The 26562-nt window shown below is 36.6% G+C and overlaps 1 protein-coding gene across 1 annotated transcript in view; it reads left to right on the forward strand.

Moving 5' to 3' along the window:
- The window catches only part of ME1 (malic enzyme 1), a 154595-nt gene that overhangs the window by 78225 nt on the left and 49808 nt on the right, over positions 1 to 26562 (forward strand). Inside the window, exon 6 of the mRNA XM_059467795.1 lies at positions 7999 to 8102. Coding sequence (XP_059323778.1) covers positions 7999 to 8102 — 104 coding nt within the window. The remainder of the gene's footprint in view (positions 1 to 7998; positions 8103 to 26562) is intronic.

The following is a 26562-nucleotide window of genomic DNA, read 5'->3' on the forward strand; positions in this document are numbered from 1 at the left end:
GCTTCTCAGCTTGTTCTAATGCTTGAGAACCTGTTCTGTAAAGAACATGCACTTCATCCATGGTGACAGTACCCTGTTCATAGAAAGCATTCCATTATTTTCAGATTGGCACAATTAGCACAGGAAATGAATCTTTCTATACTTTTCCTCAATATTTTCCAAGATCAGAAATTATTTCCCCTTCATCCTAGTAATCTTATAACCTTAGTTATGAGCTGCTTGTGACAGCTGCTGCTTGGTGCAGAAGTAAATGCAGATTTAGAAGAAGGACTTGATGAATCTCTATGGTGCTGATACACAAGCATGGTATTAGGAGAACTCTGGTGCTTTAAAGATCAGTCTAACAAGGAATTTATTATGTTCGTTTTGAAGCTAATTTTCTGTAATGGAAGATGTTGGCACAATTGTATATTTAGAATTGAGCTTTTTAGTTTTTCATTATCTAGTATGAAAAACTGTCAAGCTAACTTGATTGCTTTGAAGGCAGTTTTTTCTTTTTTCAATTACAGTACCTTTATAAATAACATCTAATCCAATCCTCAGGAAAATGCCTTATTTTCTCCTTATGAACAGGGCATGACTCATGATGGCCATCCTCTGAAACCTGTATCTAATAGTTTTTGAAGGTAAACTGGTTGAAAATAATCCATGTAAGCTGTTTGACCTAAAAAAATGTTCCAATGGCATTTAAATTTCAGGGAAACACCATTATTTTTTTGCTTGATCTGTTGGCTAGCAAAGTTGTAGTTGAGGTATGTTTCACTACTCAGCTCTTCCCAGGTCTTTCCTGTTTGGAAACTGCCATAAAGATCAAGGTTCACAGAGCAGTTTTTGCCATATTGTCCAAGTAAATTTACTGCACAAATTTTTTTAATATCAATGGTAACTTACTGAAAAGCTTTGTTATTGTTGTGTGAATCTCTTATACTGTGTGCTGGAAAAGTGAGCAGGTGGAACAAAAGCTAAATTGCTTTGAAAAAAATATAATTCATCTGATGTCAGATGAATTATTGCTTTGAAATTTTTTAAATTTTAATATTCAATGAAAAGTATGGCAGTATATGGTTAGCCTAGCTGTAGTGTGTATTACTTGTAATTGTCAGAGCCCACCAAGCAGAGAGGTTCAGGTATCATTGTGATATCCAGTTTGTTTCGAAAGGAACTTCTTGAGCATATGCATCATTAATGGACCACTGGCTGTAACTAACTGTATGTTTCAAGCTCAGAAATCTTGAATTACATCTAAAAATCATAAGAGAAAATTTCTATAAAAGTATAACTTCTATAAAATATTTTATCATTCCCAGCATTTTGGAGTTTAGCTTTGAGAGTGACTCAGGTGTATGTAGGGATTCACACTAGAAGGCAACACTGCTCTGTGCCACTGGACCATCAACAGCCCTTGAGCTCTTCATCCATCACTTGGTTCCACAAACTGACTCGTGGACACACATGAGTCATGCCCCAAACACAAATGCATTCTCTGACTTGGAAGAGACAGCAGTCTTTTGAAAAACCTGAAAAATCAAACGCGTGTTGCCCCTTGCTGCTGCAGCTTTCTGTCTTTGGATTTTGTACTTGGTGCTACCTGCTAATGAGGGCTCACACAACCACACAGTTGTATATCTCAGGTTTGTTTGTAAATGTTACCCTCAGGGGGCTGGGAGCTCTTTAGCTTTGCGTGCTCACTCTCAGGAATGTGTTTGACTTGCTGGAGGAGCCCCTGTGGTAGCCATGGCCCGGGATGGAGGGAGGCAGGCAGATGGTGCCGTGCGAGGGGGCTGGAGGCTTGTGCCCCTGGGCACCCGGCCACGGTGTGCCCGCAGCCCTCACACACTGCGGCCTTTATTCAGTGCCACAGACATGCGCCGGAAACATCCCACAGAATGTCCTTGGCACAGCCCGGCTCTGTGCAGTCTTGCTTGGGGATGGGCTGTGGTAATTTCATAGCATGTTACAAGATTCCTTCATGAGGCATTCTTTCCAGCCATTAGAGGGATTTTTATTTTGTTGTTAAAGCTCTCTGGAGCTGACAGTTTTTCAGCTGGGCAAGGCTGTCTGCATGCGTGGGAAATCACTGGAATATAAGCGACAAGGCTCAATGAGCATTCCGAACTACAACTGGTAATTCCTCTTCAGGTTAGAAATTGAGTAAGCTCCCTGAGCAGAAGCAAGCACAGGATGTAAAGGTCACATTGACACTTCAATAACTTTATGAAATTAAATTACAGGTTGGGCTTAATAAATGAAGCCTGTCTTTAAGGAGAAATAATTTCAAATGTCTAGTCTGGGTGTGCAAATCTATAGTATCATTATACATATATGAAAGAGAATATATTCTCTGTTTTTTTTACCCCAACCTTAAATTCTTTTAAGCAGAATTTTTAAACACCATAACTACTTTTCTGTTACATTAGGATATTGCTTCACCAGAGTTTTAATAAATTTTTATATTTTAAGCTGTCTCAAAAATTCATAATACTCTTTGCTAATACCTTTATTCCATAGAAGTAATTCCTTTCAAGCACTGCATTCAAGATTGATTACAAAGGAGCAGTATGAATGTATTATCTTTTAAACTCTTGACTATTGAAGGTCTAAAATTTTGTCTGAGCAGACAAGGGACAATTTTCAGTGATGGTTTTACGCTTACAGGTGGGAAAATAGTAATTATAGTATGGCCATATCTTTGTCTCTAAAGAACTGACAGCTGCTTGGTTTTGGTAAGGTGAGCACAGCTGAGATTGACTGTTAAAACTCATCTCTGGTGTATGGGGTTTTTCCTCCTTTTTTTATGGCTAGACTGACCCATTTTACCAACTTACCATAGAATACCAATTTTTGGAATTCTGTGTTGGGATCTTATGTAGCATCCTGTCCTGTGGAGGAGCCCATGGAGGAAACTGAAGGACAAAGGGAGCTACTGCTCTGTATGCCTGTACCTTTTTTGGGGATGTCTGGTTAAAGTATTAGCTGAGACTCCCAAAGATGAGATCTCCTTCTTTTAGAGAGAAACAGAGAGTAAGGCTCCTTTTATTCTTGTGCAAGAGGCCCCTTGCTAACATTTGCAAATGTGTTGATAAAGGTCTGGTGTTTAGATAGGAGGGGCTGTGATTTCTTAGTGAGTATGTCATATGGCTAGTGTAACTCAAAGAAAACAAAATCTCAGAAAAAATCTTTAGTTCTTTGATTATGCAACTTATTTTTGCAAAGTATTCTACACCCTCAAACCCAATTAGTAACATTCAACTCATCCAAAGTTCACTTAGAATTTGGAAACACAGAATTTGTTACACATTTTAAGAGTATCATCCTGTATTTGAGGCTTCAAAACAAGCTTATTCAAAGAAAAGAAGGGCCTTCTAGTCTACTATAAGTTGAAATCTTACACACTTTTAATGGCATGACAAACACTTTGCAGCTGTAAGCAGTTTTTGAAGGACAGAAAATCATGATTCAGCATGTTAGTGCTTCCAAGCTGAAAGTTTAAATGAATGCAAATTGATTACTGGGTGATGAGTATTGATGGAAGCTGAAGTTAAGTTCACAACATTGGCATGTTCCTAACTGGCTGACTGTTTTTATTGGAAAAAGTTTCACATCAAGTGAAATTTCAGTCTTGTGGAACAAAAATAGAAGTTTGGAATATGCAACTTTCCTAGAGAGCAGAAACCCTCCTTTGCTCACCAACCCTTGCCCAACCTGTTAAAACTGAGACAAGAAAGTTACAAAAAGAATTAAGAGTGTATTAATGTAAGAAAAATTTAAGACTTGATAAAGCAGCGGCCTCCCCCTGGTGTTTTTGGTAACTGTGTGCCCTGTTAGATGAATCATCCTCTGAAATGTGTTTAATTTCTGGCATGTGGCATGTCTTTGTCCCAAAGCTTCAGATGTCCCATACAAATACAGTTCTCTTTTAGCTCTGTAATTGTGAACTCTAGTGCAAATCATTTCCCATTGTAGAGCTGCTGGAGGGTTTTGGCATTTTAATGGCATGGGGTTAGTTGCTACTCTGAAGCATTACCATACACCAAACACTGTCTATGTAGCACTGATTGGTTGTGAACTATCTCTGCTCCATCATTGTCAGTGGAAAGGCTCGGGGTCTTGCAGATGTTCCCCTACAATTTTCCATGAAGCTGTTCACTGAAGTATGTATTTGTTTCAAAGAAACATCTCAGTGCCAAGTTTGGGAATAAATGACATTTCAGTGTGTTTGTGCTCAACTGATGAAATATTTAAGTGTGCAGTTTTCTGTTTCTCACTGGTTTACTTTTGTAGCTAAATTAGAGCCAGGTGCACAGCTCAGCCTTGCTTGAACTGTGATGGTTTGCTGATCTCTTTAAGTAAGATGGCATAAACGATTTACCTTTTTCTTAAAGCCCTCAAAGGTCATTACAGTTTTAATGTGCTCAGATGGTGCTTCAAAGAACTTGTTATTTTGCACAGCTAATTCTAAATAGATCTACCTGATATTTCCACTACCACAACCAGAACTTTATAAAAGCCCTTTATTCTTAGAAAACACTATTTCTGTTAAAGTTTGAATGTACCACATTGGTAAACCTAAATGTTTCAGAACTTTTTTTAGTCTTAGAATAAACATGTCTAAAAGTAAGCTGGCATCAACTTTTTCAGTGTCATGTGATATGCATAACAAACCAACTAACCTGGGAAAAGGAGAGTTATGTTTTGAGAGAGATTTGATTTCCAAAAACACAAAACTAAGTTTAAGCTTTGACAACAAGCTAGGTAACAAAAGAAACCCAAGTCATTGAGGAAAAGTACCTAATCATCATGTCGGTTTGACATGCTCGATCGTACGACGAAACTTTTTTTTTTGGTAATCTGTTTTGAAAGCCATGAAATAGTTGGTAGCAAATGTTAATCTCTCAAGATGTGTGAACCCTCTAAAATAAACAAACACCATGGTCCTGGTTTGCATGGTGTTGACCTGAATAAAGGGATAATGTGCTTAAGCAGCTTATTCATTCTTCAGCGGCCTTTGGAAAGGCAGCGGCTCCACAATGGTTTGCCACTCAGGGCGCAGACGTGACCACTGTTCTTTTCACTTGCTGAATGTTTCATTCTTTTGTGTCCGCCACGGGTTTCTTCATACGTTGTTCCAAACAGGACCATAAAGGAACTTTTTGGGGCTATTTCATGTCAAACTGTAACATTTGTTAAGCGGAATGCACTGAGCTGTAAAGGAATTCTGAACTCTGAGTATATAGCTGGCTAAGCTTTTCATCAGAGATGTGTCGCTGAATTAATTGTCTCTGCTTGTGAGACTTCTGAGGCTAGAGGTTTATAAACACTCCAGAAACACTGTAATAATTCTTTAAAATATTTCAGATTAAATTTCAGCATCAAAGATAGGTGAATAAACTCAAGCAGTGGTCCTGTAAATGGAACTGCTTTGGAGTTCTGAGTTTTTGTGTTGACTATAGATTTAAATGCTCACAGACATGAAAAATTGAGAAGTAGCAAAAGGAGTGTGGGAGCTTATGTGTGTTTAAAGGCTGATTTAGCACTTTTTTAACAGAGTAATGTGATGCCTGTTTCTCTTGAACTTTCACAGAATCACTGCCCATCTAAACCGCCTTCTTGAAGGAATCAGACTGATTCAATCTGGCTGCAAAGTGTTTTAGAAACGTGTATTCAGAATTTAAAAAATAAAGGGACCAAAGATTTGTTTTTCATTTTGAGCATTGTTTTATAAAATGAGAAAACAGGCATTGCTTAATAAAAAGCTTGTGGAAGCTCTTTGAAAAGAGCAAATCAGTTTAGGAAGAAAAATTAGGAGAGTTGGAAAGGGATTAAGTTATTTATTCTGAATTGGACAGTGGAATATGCGGTATCCATGCACAGGACATGGAATAGCAGAAGCCTACTGGCATGGAAAACTGCAGCAATGGGATTTTAGAAGTGAGATTGCTGCTTCTGAGTCCTACCATGATGTTCCTGACAGAGGCTCCTGAGCTTGGCTGTTCTTCTTTCCAACCTTGTGTGCTCAATCTGGTGAGAAGTGTTAAACTCATATGGGCTCTCCAAAATTGCCTGAATATTTCCAGTTGTTAAAAAGTTAATTTGCACTTTGTGCAAATTCATCCTCCAGATACATAAATTTATCCTTGATTTTTCAGGTTTTCTTGAGGTAATTTTTAAAAACTAGAAAAACTTAAAATGGAAATGAAAAAATAATTTCAGAAATAGTTCTTGACTATAAAGTTTTAAGTGATTATATCAAAACAAGAAGACTATACAAAAGAGAAAATTACATTGACAAATACTAGATCAAACTCTTGCCAGTTTTTCCTGACAAATCTAGAGTAGGTACAAATTATTTTGATTTTGCTGCTAGAATATTTAGCATAATGTGAATACAGAGGCAAAATTATTTCTGAAAAAAAATGTGCTACTTAGACATGAATGCTACAGTGTTGGTGAAGGGAATAAATAAAATATTTACAGTGTAATGATGTCTCCTTCACTTACAAAGTAATTTTAATTTTGAACTTTATTTGTGTTTCACTTCAAAAAGCTGAACTAACAACTTCTGAATGGCTGTAAGTAATGTATTACAGATTGCTCTGAATTGGTGATTAATTTAGCAAGAAAATTCAGCTTGATTTTTTAAAACATTCTAATCTTATTTCTTGACATCTTTGTGGAAGTGGAGAGAACTGTGAGGGAGAGACAACCATCTCTATCTATAGGTCTGTATCAGGAACCTCCTGGGGAGAATGCCACCAAAGATTTTAGGTTTCATACTGATTCAAATCATTCTTTAACAGGGGCTTGTGACCCAGAGGATTTTTTTTTTTTCAGTTTTACAATTTAAAACAAAGCTGGGATGGGAATTTAGGCACTTCTCTAAAATTCAGAAATAAGATTTCTGTTTCTCAGTCTGGGTCAGGAAGAGAAAGCTTTCCAGACTTTTTGCTTAATTTTGCATCCTGAAGACTCTCACTTGGAAGACAAGTTGGTCTGTATTTTTCTTTACAATGTTTTTCTAGTTGAAGCTGATGTACAAAAAATTTCTGCCACCCTGTTGAGTTTACAAATTGTTTTTGGATGAAAAATGTTTGGTCAAGCTTCCGACCTATTCTGTGAGCTGTTTGGGCATGTGTGGGAGGATTGCACACTATAGGCAATAGGAAAATTAGCTTATTTGTTTTCAGAAGCATGTGAGAAATAATAACAAAGAGTGTCTTTATACCCGAGTTCCTGGGAAAGCCAGTGGAAGTGTGACACTTGCTGTGGGGAAGTATAAATTTAGTAATTAGTAAGTTATAATTTGGAAATACATCAAACCTTCTAGTAGTGAAGACATGGAGTGATATAGCCTTGGTGTTTTTATGGGAAGTACGGATCATAAAGCTAAAGAAAGAAGAAGTACAAGATTTAAGCATAGACAAATTCAGAAATCGTATCCAACTGATGGAACATGGATAGCTGAAATTAAAAATTCTAGAATATAAACTGATAATCTAATAAACTTGGAAGGAAAAGGGAAGGGGTTGGTTATGTTTTGGCATATTAAATTTTAGAAAACTGCTCATTTTCTGAGTATCAGCTCATCAACACAGTTGAAATTATGCGCTCTGGGAGAGATTTGTGAAACATTATGATAAAATGAAGGAAAATAGCTTTTTTTAAATGTCAGAGTACTTTCAGGATATAAAAAAAAAATAGAAAATTACTAAAACTTTAAAAGATACTTTTGAAACCTGATATTTCAGAGTAAACTTTACTTTTTTACTTGGAAACTATACACTTCCTTTGAGATTAGGGTATCCATTTTCCTTGATACAAAAGAGTGTTTCTTTAATCTTTATGTTTCTTTGGTCTTAATGTAGGGGTGGATAAATCGATGTGTTCTTCATATGCTTGGGTTAATCCTCAAACACTCTATTTTTGTCCCCTTCTTATTAACTAAGACCATAGTATTGTAACTTGCTCATGTAATATTTCAAACATTTTTTTTTTCAACAGACATTGCTGAAAGATCCTTTGTATATTGGGCTGAGACACAAGAGAATTAGAGGTCAAGCCTATGATGATCTTCTTGATGAATTCATGGAAGCTGTGACTGAAAGGTAAGTGATCTATCTGTGCTACTTATTGATGAATTCCACTGTGAACTTCATCTTGAAAGAAATAAAGGTCAGTAGCTTGTGAAAAGACAACAGAGTTGTTAGGTTCCAGATAATTTTTATTTTGAGCGTAGTATTTTAGGAGTTTATAACTGCCTTAGATATTTACCTTCAATATTGCAGTTTCTTGACTTGTACGAGCAGCAAAATTCATCTGGATATAACTAGTTTTTCAAACATATTTTTCAAGATTTAGATTGTTAAATATTTGCCTAATAATTTTCTGTGCCTAGTTCTGTGCCTACATTATCTCTGTCTGTGATTTCATACATGAGATGTGAGCAGCCTTAAAGAAGCTATCATACTTAGCAACCCCTGCCTCTACCCCCACCAAACCCTTGACAGGACTAACTTTTCAGTGTTTTAATTTTAAATGTCATGGTATTGGTACCAAGTCAGGTCTTTCACTGCTTCTCTTTTCAACTACAGAAAGTAGTTAAATTTATTATAAGACTGTGATGCATAAAATAGTTCTCCTTGCATGTCAAATAACACATTTGCTCATAGTTTCCTTGTTTCTTAAAGTATTTTGAGTTCTAGCTCTGCATTCAATGTATATATCTGATATAGCTCAGTTGCCAGGATCCTTAGAGGAATGTGTTTTCTCCATCTGCCTCCCAAAGGTGAGGCTGAGCTGTGGAACCTGGAAATACTTTCCAGCTCCTCAGTCTTGCCGTGTGCCCCATCTGCATGTGAGACCTTACCTAGGTATACATAACTTCTGTTCTTTCTGCCTTGGTTGCTGTGCAAAAGAAACTTGGCCAAGAAGTGGTATTAATTTCTGTGCCTGAAACTCATATTCTTTCATGTACTACTTAGACTTTTCCCCATCATCCCCACTGCCACTCCCTTGTTCATAATCTTCCTATTGGAAGTTGCTGGTGTGACTGAGCTGTTGTATGTTTGCTACTCTGCTGAAAAACACTGCAGATAATGTTGGTGAACCTTTCTAATGGAGTAACCTCCCTAAAAGAATGTTCAGAGCATTAGAAATTGCTCTGTGCTCTGAAAATCTCTAACATAATGCATTCTCTAACTTGCCCTTTCTTTAAAATGAGCCACTGTTCTTGATACTGAAGGAAATAATCAGAGTCAAGCAGAAGATTATCTCAGTAATGTTTGAAGTTCTGGTTGACATGCGCTTGTTACTTAAACATCTTTAAAGCTCTGTAATTTTTGAGCAATTTGTGTTTGCTTGACCTTCTGAAAGATCACTTTGTTCTCAGCTAAATCTGTCATGGTCAGCGGTGGTTGAAGTTCATGTTTGAAGTGGAGCACTTAAAAATTGTAATTCCAACTTTGCGTGGTTTACTTGTGAATTGTTTTGCCTGTAGTGTGACACCTACATTCATTATGATACCCATTTACTAAGGTGAAGGGAAAAGTGATGTAGTTAAATAAAAATTAAGTCCAATTGCTCAATAATTTTACATTTCCTTAAATCCAGATTTGTGTTTAAAGTGCCACTGGCAGACTCAGCACTTTCAGCTGATTCTGGCATAGCAGGTCTGACTGTTAAACATGCAGGTCATGATTCCTTTTACAAACATTGTGGTGATCTAGGTAATTGTATGCTTTGGTTACATGATAGTTATTTTTTCCTTATGAAAGTTTCTATTATGTTTTTCCTCTTTTCAGTTTTCCTGGCCTTCTGCTGTCTGTTTCACTGAGCGAGTATTTGCTTTGCTAATCTTAGATGCATGTTCGGTCTGTTAAATTTTATGTTAGTCATATTTATTGTTACTTACTGCCATGGTGCTCCAAAAGAAGCTTTCTTATTTAACACTGCCTAATCAGTTCTGGGAATGGGATGAATTCTGGTGAAATCTGCTGTCATGGTGTTTTCAGTACATCTCCAAGACATACATAATCATGAATATTGTAAAACACAAGGCTGTCATGGATTTTTAATAAGTCTAAATTAAAGACAGGGTGATGACAGATATTTTCAAGTCGGAAAGCTATGTGAAATACCTCTTTTAGATCTTTTTTCACCTTCATAATTCTCCAGAGAGGCCAAAATCTAAGAGAAGTGAGAGCCAGGTTTTAGCAGCATTGCCAGGGAGCAAGAAGGAGTGGGCAGCAGTACAGGGCGGTGCACTCTGTACAGGCTTTTTATTGGCTTCCAGGGAATTTTCCTAGATGTCATCTTGAATGATTGTTAAATTTTGAGAATCTTAATTTTTATAAATTTGAAAATTTGTATGCAGCATAATTTATAGTGTTTCATGTTGAAAAGTCATCTTTATACAATGAATGGCATGATAATAAAGAAAGTGCTTCATATAAAGGTATAGTTTCATGAACTGCAATACTTTCTTCCTTCTCAGCCTCTGCTTATATTCACTCTAAAAAAAGTTCTACTTATGAAACAAAATTATTCATGAAAGAGTCAGGATTAAAAGAAAAGAAAACCCCAAACCAAACCAACAAACCCTAAACTTAAACTAATCATTACTTAAAGATTTTGGTACAGTATCCAGTGTGCTATCATGGCAGAATGGAACTAGTACATTATGATTTTTCCCACATGAGGGAAGGCAGGAACATATGGAAAGTATCTGGATTTCTGGTGACAAAAATCCAGTGAACAGCTTTTATTTATTTATATATGTATACATTTATCTGTTTGTTTATTTATTTATTACCAGTGCCAGCAGCTACCCTCTCTGAGGGCAGGGACTATAATTTCTCTGGGCATTACCAGGTGGTACTTGCTTTTGTGTCAGTGCAGTAATTTGGAGGAACAAGAATATTCTAAGTGGAAGGAATATTTTATGACAGGAGAAAAAGACGGACAGTTGTCTTCATCAGTGAAGAACATAATACTAACTGGAATTCAGACACATTTGTTAAGTTTCTGCCCTGTGGAGAAGTGGGTCATAAAACATTTTATACAGACAAGTAAATTTTTCCAAATGACAAGTTGTTCTTAAATATCTATGTTTACAGAGGAAACTTTGAGAGGAGGGATTGCTAAACAACACTTTGGTAGCTGGGATTGATCCACCAAACTTTCATGTGTAACCAGAGAAAATAACTCTCTTTTTATTCCAGTTCCCGTTTCTTTTCTGCTCTACTGTGATGATGCAAAGAGAAATATATCAGTGGCCAAGAGGTATTCATGTACAGCAGTGAAAGGATTATGGAAATGCTTGAGGGGAAAATATGTAGAATGGAAGAAATTAAAGGAGAGGAAAAAAGCATCTTTTCAATAACAGGGACTTGAATTTCCTTGTCTAATGCAAGGAGGAGATTTAAAGAGTATAGAAATTTTTCTCCATCTTAAAGAATATTTAGTTTGCACAAACCCCTCAACAGAATGTCAGAGTAGGGAAGAAGAGCATCCTACCAGCTTGCTTTCTGCTTCAGACCATCCCCAATAGAAGTCATTATAGTAGGCAGGGAAAATACTGACTTGCACCTCTGGCCTATGAACAGATAGGAAACTTAGAAAATGGAAAGAATCTAGGGGATTTTCCATAGATTATTTCCTTGCCTACCTACCACAACTCCAAAGAGTTGGATGGAATTATTCGTCTGTTATGAGCTAAATCCTGTGTATTTGTGATGTGTATGAGCAGCCCGATATCACTGAAGTTATCTTTGTGTGTGTGTGTGTGTGATGGTAAGTTTTCAGTTACACTCCAAGATATAAATAATGGTGGTGGACACTTGAAAAGTAATGCCATGTGTCGTTTACATTCTCTTCTGTAATGATATTTTGATTAAATCCTTCCCCACTCTTTTTATATGCTGTGCTTTTCTCAAGTTTGTGAGCTATAAACCAAACTGCTGACAATTGTAATTCACTGTGTTCCATCCTAAATTACCATGATGTAGTCATTATTCCTCATTTGCCTGATTACATTATTCACAGATGGTAGCAGTATTTCATTTCACTTCATGTACTACTTTAAAGCAGTGTTTTATGGTAAATATGGTTTAGCTAACTTTGAGAACAACTGTAAAAGCAATGTATCCACAAAATCAAAATAGAAAAATATTTTAGTAGCTGTTTTCATTTAGTAGATTGCATTAGAATATAGTTCAATTTGTGACTAAATTAATTAATTCATACAGCCCTTACTTACGGCAAGAGAATGTACTGGCAAGAAGTCACCTTAAAAGGTGCATATAGGTATGCATCATTAAGGGAGTGGTTGGACCACACAGTCATTCTGACCTGTCCAAGCACAGGTTGTGGGAGCATTGGTGCCTCTTCTGCATTTTAGTGGTGCAAGACCAAGACTTACATTGTGCCTCTGTGTTCCCATATTGATCAAGCTAAAGAGGCTGTCAGAAAGCGTGCAGAAGAAATGCTGCTGCAACAACTCCCTCCTATGGCAGACTTAGTGAAGATCCTTCTGTATAGAGATTTTTTCCCTCATTGGGAATTAGGCCCTTTGAAGCAATTTTTCAAGTCTATGCCTAGCTGCTCCTTCCACCATGCAGTGAATATTAACTTCCTAATGAGGATCACTGTGGACAGCAGGATATGAGAAAGGTGGGTCCTTTGGCAGTAGCCTGTAGGCTGCCTTGACTACAGCTGCAGTTGTTCTCTGAACCTATCCTCAGTTCCTTCCTTTGCTTACATCTGAGATTCATTTCCAGTCATTGATGGGTTTGTGTTCTTCCTGAAAGTGCCTGGGTCCAGGCTTCCTTGCCCACCTTGACTCCCAGGTGGAGTTTTTTATACTCATGAGATAAGACCTTTCAGAAGGCTTCTTAGCTTGTTTGACTATTAAAAAAGGCTCTTGGACTAAAAAAAAAAACATTGTGTTTTTACATTGTGGTTTTAAGTGAGGATCTGTTTCTTTGGATAATGGACAGTGGAAGAGGAAAACTCAAACAGTTTCATAATCAAGGTTTATGTTTTATTCTAATAGTTCAAGCAACTATGATGGTTTGCCTGAGGATAATCTTCAAATCTTGTGATTAACCATGATGACTTGTAACTGATTCCACTTGCAACATTTAAATTGTCAACAGATGATGCCATCTCTAGGAGGGTTGTTAAGGAACCCTGAATCCTTTTCCAGGCTCTGGTTATTAGTGGGATGCCCTGCTTGGAATTGTCCTCACCTGCCTGTGTAGGGGGAACAGAGAAGTAAACTGACTGCACTGTGTTTCTTGAGATGGGATGCCTGTGTAAACATTTAGCACTCTTTCAGTTGCCAGATCCAGGGAGCTCTGACATGGAGGAAAGAAGACTTGGTAGAAAACATCTGCTTTTGTGTGTTCTGTTGTATAAGGGGGAGTAGGTTAATTAATTCACTCCTAGTATGAATATCTTTATAAATGGCATCACAAAAAGAAAAATGTAGGCAAGCAGTTTTTTTGGTTGGTTGATGTTTGGTTTTGTTATTTAGTGCCTTCTTCCCTTCCCTGTTGGTTCATTTGGTGGTTAAATCATATATGGTTGCTGGAAATGTTACAAATATATGCTGTGCAGACTTTTTGGATGCAGTAAGTAGTATAAGGAAAAGTGAGTCTGTCAGTGAAACAAAATCATAGCAGGATAGACAGACTCTAGTCACATCAAGTTTATTTGCAGAGAGAAACCTATTATTGCTTGTGATGCAAGACCTTAAGAGAAATTCTTAGCAAAGATTAGCAGAGGAGCCTTGAAGAAATAAAACCTCATTCATGCTTTAAAGAAAACAAAAAGTACCAAAATCCTCAAACATGTTACTGAGAGGAAAGGCCATTGTTTTGGGTTTTGAGATAAGATAGAGAAAGTGGGGGAATATTTTAGTATTTTTACTATGCCTCTTGTACCAAAACTGCATCTGCAGCTCAAATTGGATGTATTTATATATTCTAATAATGCTTAATTATGTCCCAGACTTGCTTCAGCCATTCAAAACTCAAGAAGTGTAGAACATGCTGTTCCTAGTCCTTTCTTCTGCAAACTATTTTAGAAAGGGATTTTTCAAATGGAAAAGGCCTGGATAATCTCAGTTACTTTCCTTCATCTTTTATAGCTCCAGCAAATGGTGGGCAGCATTCCCAACAGAAGTTAGCTGGTGCACTGCATTGTAAATGGAATGAATGTTGATTTATTTGAATAATTTGTGTGAGTGTAATATTTTAACAAGGTTTATATTGTTGTTACGGAAGTACAGTAGTTTTCCAGGCTGTCAGAAGCAGCAGTTTCGGGTTTTTTTTCCCTTTTTCTTTTATTTTTTTCTCCTTTTGGAAACTCTAGTAAAGTTAAATATCAAAAGTTTGGCTTCTGTTCACATCAGAATGCAGTAAATTATCTGTCCCTTTTATCCCAGCTCTGCCTCTTTCCCTCTAGAAGTCAAGAAGTATTTCTACCTATATTTCAGCTCTCAGGAAAACGTTCAGTCACTGACGGTCTGGCTAATTGGATTTGAGTACCTCACTCTTTGGTCCTTTACCTCTAGCAGAGAACAGCACTGCTGTGCTTTATTCAGAGTATACCACCCAAACTGCTGCTGCTGAGATTCCTGATCCATGGCAGTGGGTCAGCCCATGCCCATGTGTGCCTCTGCTGCCTGGTTGCCTACAAATAGTAAGCCATTAATAATACCACTGACATAACCCATTCATCATTTGGTTGTTACTGGCTTGTTTTGTCACTGGCTGATTTAGCAATAAACCATCATGGCTCACTGTTGTGTAGGTCAGGCACTTGCAAATTGCTGTATAGCTGCCTTTTTATATTATTTTGCATTGTAGTTATATCCTTTTTGGATAAAATATACCTTGAGAGAATAGATATATTGTCATGGATCTTCATGGATCTATCTTAGAACTGAAGTTTAGATACTTTAATACCGAAGTATTATTTTATTTAAAGTGTTGTCATCACTGTATTAAAAATTGACAGTGACATTAGCCAAAGAGCTATAGGCAAATTAGTGTTTTCCCAGAATTTAATTATCCATGCTCCTTGAGATTATTGCAAGACCAGGACCCTTGATAGACTCAACCAGATATTTTTAGTCTTCCTAGGAAAATTGCAGTGGAAACTTCAGTGACTTCCCTGGCTGTCCTACAGCTCTAGCAGTAATCCATATGTCCTTGCCTAGCTGTATAGTGTACTGAAGTGTGGACAAACAGCACTTCTAAAAATCAGGATATTTCTCTTGTGATGCTTAAATATGGATTGAAATGCTGACTTGTGAAATGCAAGTATTTAACTGTATACTGAGGTTATGGCTGTGTTAGTCTTTCAGCTGTGCAAGCCTTGCATATGAACTCTTTGCCAGGATTTTGGAATTGGGATTCAAAAGCATTCCAGAGCTGAATTCTGGAATTGTGTGCATTATCAGTTGAATGCTGGGAACTGCCTCTCTCCTCCTGTCCCTGCAGTCTCTTTATACCAATTTCATGCCAATAAAACAAACTGAGAGCTTGCTTAATTGAAGGGAACTAAAGACTGATGCTCTTAATTGCAACATCATACAATTGATTCATTTCACTGATTCATTGTTGTTTTTTTAATCTAGAGGTAAGGAGACAGTATTTGGTATCTGCAGAACTTTTTACCCTTTTTGGAAATTCCAGATTCACATCTTATTTTTGCATTAGCAATCACTGGTGTTTATAAACCACTGTAAAAAATATTACCCATGGCTGAAAAATGCAATATGACACTTCAAGCCCACTACCATATGTAAGTGCAGTCAACTGATGCTTTACAGACACTCAACAGTGCTGCCAGTGCTAACAACTTCTGAATAAATCATGTTATCTGTTAAGCTAATGTGTTTGTTTAATTGCAAAATCATAAAAGTTCTTTGCAGTTGTGTAAGGGAATTTATTTTAATAACTAGATTTTGGAATTTCAAAGGAACTGATTGTATCCCCACAAGCAGATAATAGTCATCTGGTAGGTCATCCTTTATAGAACTGGAGGTGTATATGAGAGAAAAAAGGAACACATTTTGAAAACTAGACTGGGGTGTGAGTGATTTGAAGATGCTTTTTTCTTAATCCCTCATTTTTTAGATCTTCCTCATAATGTGGTGGAAAAAATTTGTCCTGCTCTCCTTGCATTGGCTCCTGCAGAAGAAAAGTCTTTACTGTTTTATCTCTGGCACCATGTCACTGATATTTCTCCTTTTAAAAATGGGATCTAACTTTGTACAAAACCAGAAAGCTGTCGAACATTTTACTTTTGAAACAGTGAGAGAATAATTAGTGAAGTACATTCCAGTACTCCACTAAAATTTGGTGGATTTTATAATCAAAGTTAATTGTTAGTGTACTTGCTGATCTGTAGTAAGCCTAAATGGTTACTGGAAAGAGATTGCTGGCAGGGATTTTTCAAAATGAACTGTGCAGAATTTAATAAAAATGGAGTTAAATACTGCTAGAAAAAGTAAAACCTCCTTTCTAGAATCACAGAATCATAGATTATACTGTTTCTGAAATACTTAGTTAAAGGATGTATAAATTTAATTTTATTATAATTGCTTTTTGATTAATTTCTACTGTTATAAGTAAATTAACTTTTTTTCTCTCTCCCTATTTAAAAGACCTTGGTGGAACAGTTATTTGGGATCTTTGTTCTTTCTTGGAATAGAGCTCTGATCTAGAAACTCTGTACGGGAGTTATTCTTCCTTCAACAGAGCATATGAATAGGAGCAAGCTCATTTATATCTGTTAGATAAACTGAAATGTTAAATGTTTTGATAGTTACTAGTAATGGAAGAGTCTTCAAATCTGAAGAGAAAAACCGCAGGAGGAAACCAGTGTTCCTTTACTAAGCTGTAAGCTCCCAAAAAGAGTTTATCTAGTCTTAATTTCAGGTAGTGTATATGCTTTGTAAATGTTTAACCAGCTTATTTTTTGCCTAGATGTCATCTGTGTTTGTGGTCCCATGTGTAAGAACAGAAAGCACTTGTGCAAGTCTCTGAAATGCTACAATTCTCTTAGTAATCTCATATCTCATGTGCTTTAGCCAACTATGAGAATCTCCTAATTCAGCAATAATATTTGCATCGACTTTCTTACATATACTTTGGTTCTGCACCATATCTGTCTGTCTGTCTGTCTATCTGTCTGTCTATCTGTCTGTCTATCTGTCTGTCTATCTGTCTGTCTATCTATCTATCTATCTATCTATCTATCTATCTATCTATCTATCTATCTATCTATCTATCTATCTATCTATCTATCTATCTATCTATCTATCTATCCTTTTCCAGTAGCTGCAGAATAGAAAGCCTGTCTTTTTAGAGGTTTTGCATTTGGCAGCACTGGAGTCATCTGAAAACCTATGGAGCCCGTTTCTCTGGCAGGATATCATGATCCAGACATCAAGAGATATTTTTACACTGTCAAATTTTTATTAAAATCTTTGATTACAGTCTTGCTTTCTGAAAAATTAATTATAATATGGACACATGTATGACTTCTGGAATGGTACATTTCTTCTTCTGTAGGACAACAGTGATTCTACTGAAGTTATATGGGGAAAACAGTTAAATAATTCATCCTTCACATTGACACCAGCTGATTTAAGAATGCCATGACAGATAGAAAGAAATGCTTTTTAAAGTCCTTTAATTATTCTAAATTTGTATAAAAGATGTGATTTTTCAGTTTAAGCTAGACTACACAGTCTAAGAACTTGTTTTCTTTTCTTTGCCAGAAAAGCATAGAAGCTGTAAATTATATATGGAAAATATTTTCAAAGAATGATATTTTCAGGATAAGAGAACTGAGTGGAGCTGGTTTTGTATATTTTCCAAATCAGATTTCAAAATGGGAACCAGCTGCTCATCTGTAGCTGTTAACTAAAAGGCATGGTGGCCATTTTTGAAATAATATATGTGAGGAGTACTGGGTGTGATCCTGATGTCAAATTCAGCTGCACATCCTCACTTTATCACAGCACCACCTTCAAATGCTGCAGGCCCATAGCCTAAAGACACTTAAGTGACTTGTTGGCAAGAAATCCAGAATCGAGGAGGAGATCATGGTGTGTAGAATCCACTATGCATTTTTAACCAGCATTCTACCTGAATTACTCAGCCTCTTGCAGCTGTGCTGCTCTATTGCATTAACAGACATCTCCAGCTGGGCAGGCGACTCCTAAAGTTTGGTCTGTGGATGTAAGAGCTGGCACTGCTGTGCTTTTGTCCCAGATGCCTTCTCCTTTGAGCTCTACTGACAGAGCTGCTTTGATGAAGTCTGTTAGCCATCATTCTGCTTCTCTGGGTTTTGGTTGTATTAAAAACTCCATAATTCTTATATTTTGTAATTGCATCTATTGGTATAAAACCATATAATGGAGAAAACTTTAGAGCAGAAGACAAGGAAGTGGCTGTTTCATACAGCTCTAGGTATGCAGGACAGAATAAGGTGCTAAACCAAATGTTTTTGTTCTGTGCTTGGGAGCAGGAGGTTAGATGGTCAAGAACAAGGAGCTAATATGAATATAAACAGTTGACAAGGTCAACAAAGCTATAGTGTTTTCTCAGTTGAGGCTTGTTAGCAGCAGTTTTGGCTCACAGAGCAGAGGTAATGTCAAAGAACCACTTAATAGAATATGGGACAAAACAGATTTTTGACAAAGAACATAGTCTGTGCTCCAAAGAAAACCACTAAACCACAAGTTTTAGCTTGAGTAAATACTGCCACGGTCCTCAAATTTCATCTCATTTTTGTTGTCTTACCTTCTTTCTGTGTTAGGAATCTTGCTATGATTGGAAAAAATGGGAAAATTCACCTAAGTAAATTTTTTTGACTGAAAACACAGCGATGTTGCTGATGGAGGTTTTAAGTAATGTTCTCTGCCCAAGTATTTGAAATTATTGTTTTGTATGTAGGTGTTTTAGTGGGGTTTCAGGTATGTAATTGAACTGCACTGACATAAACTAAGCAAGGTGATAAAAATGAAATCAGAGTTTGAAGAGACTTTTAAACAAATGGTCAGTTCTGTAAGGTAAAACCTTCAAGTGAAAAATGAATATTAACTAAACTGCCCAGGATGTTGAAGTTTTTTCATTGCATTTCTTCTCCTGGGTTACAGAAGTGACTTTGAAGCAGTTGAATCATTCTAAGAGAAATGGCCAAGGCTAACTTCTGCTTCTTCACATAGAAAAGTGTTTTTTTTTAAAAGGCCTCAAACTCCACTCCTGTGTTTAGTTTTAGAAGTGAAATGTGGATGTATAGTACAAACAGTATCTCATTTAGATAAGAATGGCTAGAATGGAAAGCAGTTCCATTTTGATTGTAATTCTTTTAATTGGAAAAGAAAATGTATTAATTTTGCTCCATTTTTGGTAGTATAATGCTTTTGAAATAGAAGGGCCTAACTTTTGGCAGAAGTAGGATGCAGGAAAACAATTGCTAGCATGCTACTCACGTGTCAGTCATAAAGCAAGAGGGTGCTGTGAACTAATTTTGAAGTTCTGAGCAGCAATGATGGTACCATAATAGATTGCTTTTGTCATTATGAAATGTTATGCACTTTATAATAACTATAGACTTTACTACCATATGTGCTAGGGACACTCTTCACTTTCAGCATCTGATACTGGGATTCAGACTGTGCCTGTGGTTGAAGACTGCTTAAATGTCACATTTACAGGAAACTGAGTTCCTTCATTTTTAATAAGGTTAACATTTGATTTTTCTTACTTAGTTATTAGTCAATAAAGTCCAGTGTTCTGCTGCTCAGAGGTGTCAGCTTGAAACTCCTAATGCAGGCATGACTGCTGTATCCTCAGAAAGAGGATGTAATAAGAGATGGTCCTCTGCTGGGAAAAATCTGGTATTTTCTTTTTGTATGCTTTCCTGTTGCATGTGCTGTGTGAGACCACCAGTGGATTATATATTTTCTGCTCTAAACTGAAGTTCCTGGCTGCAAGGACTATGATGAGTGAGGGAGCTACACCACCACTGAAGTACTGCAGCTTCTATCCCAGTGATGCTGTGGATTAAGAATAGTGAAGGCATGTGAAAAATCTCTCCAAAACCCAAACCAAAACCAGAGTAAAAAAGTAATTTGCCAGATTTTGTGGATTCAAGCAGCTCTGACCAGCTGATGTCAGAATGACTTTTTTCACCCTAATATGGTATAGACCTTATTTAGGTTTTGAATGTCATGACACAATTATTTGTGGTCTCTTTAAATTTTTTTCCTTCCTTGGTGGGGCAGGACTAGAAGCTTTTAAAGACAATAACCTTGTCTGGTGTGATGTGTCTTGGATATTTTTTGCTTAACATGGCAGCACCCTACCTCACTGGTAAATGAGAAAATGAGCACCACTTCTCTCTGGATAGGCTTGTTCAATCCTAATCCTACCTGTGTTCTTAGCCAGTTTTGTTCCTACCTATAATTATCTCTAATTCTTCTATGTCACAGCTGTTCTCTCTTTTATATCCCCTTGGGTTGCTGATTTGCAGTTCTAAGTCAGGTTTTCTAAACACATTGTCTTGGTTATTTAATGACTTTGTTTCATGATCTCCTAACTTCTGCTGTCTGTGTGGTTTCATGATCTCCTAACTTCTGCTGTCTCTGCCATGCTCTGGCTGCCTGCTGTATGTCCCATGTCCTTGGTTCCTCCTTGGTTCTGTCATAGCACACCACAGTTCCCACCCTTCCCTTCCTAAGGGATAAACAGATGATAAGCAACAACTGCTGCTTTTCAGCTTCATTAATACCTCCTTGCTATCACTGTCCCCACTCAAAATAAGAAATACTTAAATAGTTTTTATAACTGTTTTTGTAGATCACTGAAGCATCCCAAATTTTGCTTCTAAAGCTTTGTCCCAAATGGGATGTAAATCATGTATTTAGTAACATTGCTAAGTACAAAGGACTTGGCAAGATACTATCTTTATAGTCTTATTTTAGAGTGATTAATACATTGTATGTAAGAAAGAGGAGATAGTTTCTTTCCACAAACATCTGTTTATGATTTAAATTCTGCAAAATACTAAAAAAAAAGCTGTGTGGTGAATACAGACTTAGAACTTTTGCCACGTATCCTACTGGCCCAAGGACTGCTCCTATACTACTATTCATTTTGTTAGTATAATTCCAAATCTGTTATATATCACTAAACAAAAATAAAAAGTGAAAACTTGGGACTATTTTTGTAGATGATATGTATTATTTGATTAATCCTGCAACATTACAGTCAAAAGTGTATTGTCATTATGAGTGAGCTTTACTGTAAATAAATGGGAATGTATTTGAGAAAGGTTTCCTCCACATGCTTTTTTCCCTTTTTTGCATGTGGATCTGTTTCTTTCCAGTGACAGATCACACCTGTTTTCCATGTAAGAGCCATCTGGTCTTAATGCTGGGGATGCAGCCCCCTTTTTCACAGCTCAGTCTCTTCCAGTTAGATCTGCTTGGTCAAGTAGTGGCATGCAGAGCTAATCTGTTTAGATGGGTCCAGTTAAATATTAAATTTTGCACAGCATTACTTCTGCACCAACAAGCTTTTTTGTATTTCTCTAGCTATCTCTTGGAGGAAAGAGAAGAACATTATGTCAATGTTTCTGGGCAATGGCCTTAATAATATGCCTTGACTTATGGTCAGCCCTGAGGTAATCATAGAATAGATGATTCCTTAGAGTAGATGATTCATACAGGTCTCTTTCAACTGGTACTATTCTGTTTTCTGTGAGCTTTGACTCTGTTGAAAAAAGTACATATTTTTCATTTTGGAGACTTCAGTGGTGGAGTAAATATGGATTCTGTGGTTTGTTTGTGGTTCTGCAGGTTGAAAATTTGGCTTTTTCAGAGATCTGGTATGTTCCAGATAGTCCTGCTTAGGGCATACCCTGTACTTCTAGGAGAACAATTTGTTTGTCTCTTGGCATAAAGATAAGGCTGTCCTGTACAACAGAATGTACTAGATCTGTGTTCAGATTCTATCAAGCAAACATTGCAATAAGTTCAGGAAAAAATGTGAGATTCCAGCATCTAAAACCACTTTGGTGTATTAAGAAAGTCTTTCTTTAAAGTACTCTGAAGCTACAACAAAGGGCAATAGAGGTTTTTTAGGACTAGATATGAAAGTTGAGAGCTGACAAGATTTTTGTAGGAGGGAGTGAAAGCCACTATGTCACTCATCCTCGCAGGGAATAGATTCCTTTGGAGCTCAGGTCATGGCATTTATTGCTCATGACTTAGAAGAGTTTGAAATTTTTTGCTGGAGACTCAAGCCAAGCCTTGAAAAAGTTTAGCTGCTGAGTGCTACATCTAAGAGCCCACCTCTAAGCACATGGCTAGTGCAAGATAGCTCTTGTGATGCTTCTAGCCTTCCTTGCTTGTTGAAGGGTAAGAAACAACATGTGGAAGTTGCCAAATGGACATCTAGGGCTGTTATTTGTAGTGTTTGTCTGTGGGGGATTCTTATTATTATAATCTTTATGCTGTGCACTAGCTTGTACATCATAGCCATTGTGCAATGACTCAAACTGCATAAGCTGAGTTTCCTTCACTGTATTTAATTGTTTTAAATATTTTCACAGCACTATCCATGCCTCCAACCAGGAGGTTTGTGAAGGAATCCCTAGAGACAGTCTTTTATAACTGCTCCAAGTCATTATCCCAGAAATTTTATAATATTTATGAATTTGCAAAATCTTAATGGGCCTTTTTTTCTTATTTATTGGCAAAGAAAACAACTGAAAGCATTTTGGACACAGCTATACTTCAAATACTTAGAGATGGGTGGGGACTTGATTATTTAGCTGAATTTTGTGAAGATTTAAAGCCCTAGTTGTCTACATGGAATGCTAGGAAATGTAGACATTTTAAAAGATGCATATGTGTGTAAATATATATAAATTTCTAAACCAATAATAATTCCAGAAGTATAAAATTGGCTCTAGTCCTAGTTTCTTAGTTAAAAATAATAGTGCTGGAGATATTGAGTGGATTCTCATGGCTTCAAAACTGTTTTACCAGATCATTGCTAGATGCTTTTCTTATTTAGTAGACTTTAAACATTTCCAAGAGCTCATTATTCCCATCTCTAGGGAAGAGACTTTGCAGACAGCTACAGTTATTGTACATCTTTCCTGGCTTTATTAAGGGAAGTGGGGGAGGGAAGCAGTGAAATGGACATGTGTTCCCTGACCAAAAATCCATCCGTGTCAATGTCCTGTGAGCATATGAATGAGAAACTGAATAAATTCAACAACAACAAAAAAGTATCCCCTGACTACAGTAGCTAATGTCTTGGTCCAGATGATCTAGCTTCCTAAATCATATAGGGGAGAGATGTAGAATGAGGAGAGACCTTTTTCTGCTATGTTTGTCAGATTGAGAGAAGTTTGCAGAACTAATCTCAGTTCACCATCTGATCCTAATTCTTGGCTGAATTTAGTTTATCGCTGCCTGTCAGTGCCCTGAGATAAATGAAAACAAAAAGAAATTGGCTGGCTTTCTCTGTAACAAAATATTTTCCTGAACCCTGGAGGAGTTTCTTCCAGAACCCTGAATGAGAATGTTCAATAGTGGTGCAATACCCTACTGACAGCACTCTCCATGATCAGTTGGTCGTCCTTTCATTAAGTAATTTGGGTCAGGTGGCAGCTCTTCCAAAGCTTGTGAAAAATACATTTTACAATTCATCACTTTCATTAATATAAATAACATACATTTTAATTTTTGCTGATTATTGCAGCTCACAAAAATTAATTTTGAAAATACAAGATAATTGTAGGATAGATGAACATTCAGATATTTCCTGGTGTTTGCTACTATAGTAGCTTATCCTTTTAATCTATTAAATGGAATGCTGCAGTGGAATGTACAATTAAGTAAATAAACAGTTTAAAGTGTAGCACCTATTCTTCTTTGTGCCACTCTTACTTTTTGTCAGCCTGTCTTCCATAGCTTCTTGAAGTGGAAGCAATGTTTTTCTCATTACCTTTTGCATTGCTTGAGCACATGATTCAATATGAGACAGGGTTAGGAAACAGTTTTGTTTTTTGTCTATTGGCAGTGAGTAGAGACATTTGCTATTTACTTTCTGTTTTTATTTTTGTTTTATTTTAATACACAGATGATCCTGCCAGTATGACCAAATCTTATGATATAATCATTCTGACCTTATTTATATTTTTAGCTCCTAAAGCCTACCAGCAAATAAAAACATTATTCAAACCAAAGATCTAAGTCTGTCTTTGTCTCAAAAGGTGGAATTTGGAGACTAAGGACCAAGGGGAAATAGATGCCATGCTCTAAGCTATCTTGAGTAACAAGAAAAATTATCAGCAAGAGCCTTTTCATTAAGGAGACCCAGATGAGATTCTTTGATAGTACATGACAGTTTACATTAGAGGAACATCATTTGACAGCACAATTCTGATTATATTCAGTATGTTATGGATTGTATACATCCACTGAAATACAACTAGCAAGTGAGGGATGGATTTTTGGAGCCACCTCAGATGCCGCAGTGATTGTGAACAGGCACATTTAGATATTCGACTGATACTGTACAAGTTGGAAGCATCATTCAATCTATTAACTCATATTTCTTCAGATAACTTCTCCCCATGCAAGCATTTCTTCCCAGAGGATTAATCATGCAAATAGATGCTGGAATGAATGGAAGAAAAATTATTGTAATACCTTACTTCTGCTTCCTGCCCACATTTCTGAAAAAAAAAAACTATTTTGAGTGTGTTGGGTCACACAGGGCTTTTGTGGGTGTTCTGTGCTTGGCATCACCTGAACTTAGCCTTTAAAAAGGTCATGTGTATTAGGTGACAGAGAAAATAGCTTTCAGAGAGGTGGTTGAAAGAAACAGGTAATATTATTAACATAGAATAAGCATAATTAACCTTTTACACTTTTTAGACTATGTAATCTATTACTATAAATACATTAGCAGGCCTCTTTCAGAAAAGTCATAGTCATAGGAAGTACACAGACAAATGAAAAGTTCTGCTTTATGATATGTAATAAAAATTGCCATGCTAAAGAAGCTCAAGCTGATCTTGTTTATTCTCAAAAAAACTTTACAGAAAGAAAAAAAAAACCACCTGATTTTCTTTGTTATGCACTTCATTGCATAGGCATTTTGCAGGGGTAGGATACTTTGCCCTTTTTTTCCCACATGCACATTTTTTTTTTGGCAAAACCTATTAAATACCCTTTCCTTACTCAGAAGGTAAGTTTCTGCCTGGCATTGAGGGACAGGATGATTCATCTCTGCAAGCAAAGGTCTTTTATTTCTTCTGTGATTTAAGGTTCTGGGTTTTTAGGATGCAGGGTAGTCTTAGGAAGCTGGAGAATCCAACTCTGTAGTTTTGTGAGTAAGTAACCCCAGAAAACAGTAAACTTGCTTTACCTGGCACTCTTAAACTCCTCTCAGTAGGTGCTACACTATTGTCCATATAAGACACTCAAATAGTGAGTACTCAGGTAAACCAAATAATTCTAACTGTGGATGTGAATGTTTCAATATTCACTGGACAATAAAGACTGAAAGTCAGATTATTGGCTAATGAAAAGGAATATTAACTAATCTTAAAAGGCAGATGGATCTCTCATCAATACATCATGAGCAAGGACTTACTGAAGTAACCAAGATATATTTTTTGGGTATTTTTGGTATATTTTTCAAGATAACTTGAACATACCTATCAATTCTCTGAAGTCAGTGGAGTACATATATGTGTTAATGACTTTGGATTATAGAAGTCATAGAATTTACCAGTAATTACAATTAACAGAAAGCTTTTGTGTCAAACACCAAAAAGAGAATCTGGAACGAGTATAAAACTTCCCTTCCCTCCAATCCTTCTAAAAAGGTGTCACCTGGGTCTAGTTTCAGTGTATATTCAATGGTGCATGATTCCAATAAGAATTCCAACAGTTCATCTCCAAAAAAGCAGTTGAACAAGCCCACTCAAATATATACAAAGATTTTTTGTTGAATTAATATTGAAAAATCGAAGGTATAAGCGAGTTATATACAAAAAGCAAATACTACGGTTAGTAATAGAATTTAGAGGAACCATAAAAAATATTCTTTTGAACTGTTTAATGCATCCTACTTTTGCAGTCCACTGTAGGTGGTATCTGAGCCAGCTAATTTGAAATGCACATATATTCTGAAAAGTCAATATGCCACAGCCTTATCCAAGGACTCTGCTTTAGATGTAGTGTTATGTTCTAAACATCCTGAAATAAAATCAGAGAAAAAGTGCATCTCAGTGTGCTGCCCCTATAGTGCAAAATAATATCTTAAACATTAATTTCTTCCTTCACTCTGTGACAGTCATAGGGAGACCATCTGATGTTCCCTGGGGAAAGTGTAAATAATAGTGTGAAAAGGATAGGTAGTATTTGGCTTAGCAGAGGATTATAAACAGCTCTGAGGAGCATGCAGCCACTTCCGTTTCATATTTATGAAATATGATTATTATAAGATTTCTGAT

This window comes from Ammospiza nelsoni, chromosome 3, assembly GCF_027579445.1.
Source record: "Ammospiza nelsoni isolate bAmmNel1 chromosome 3, bAmmNel1.pri, whole genome shotgun sequence".
In the NCBI taxonomy this organism is placed as follows: Eukaryota; Metazoa; Chordata; class Aves; order Passeriformes; family Passerellidae; genus Ammospiza; species Ammospiza nelsoni.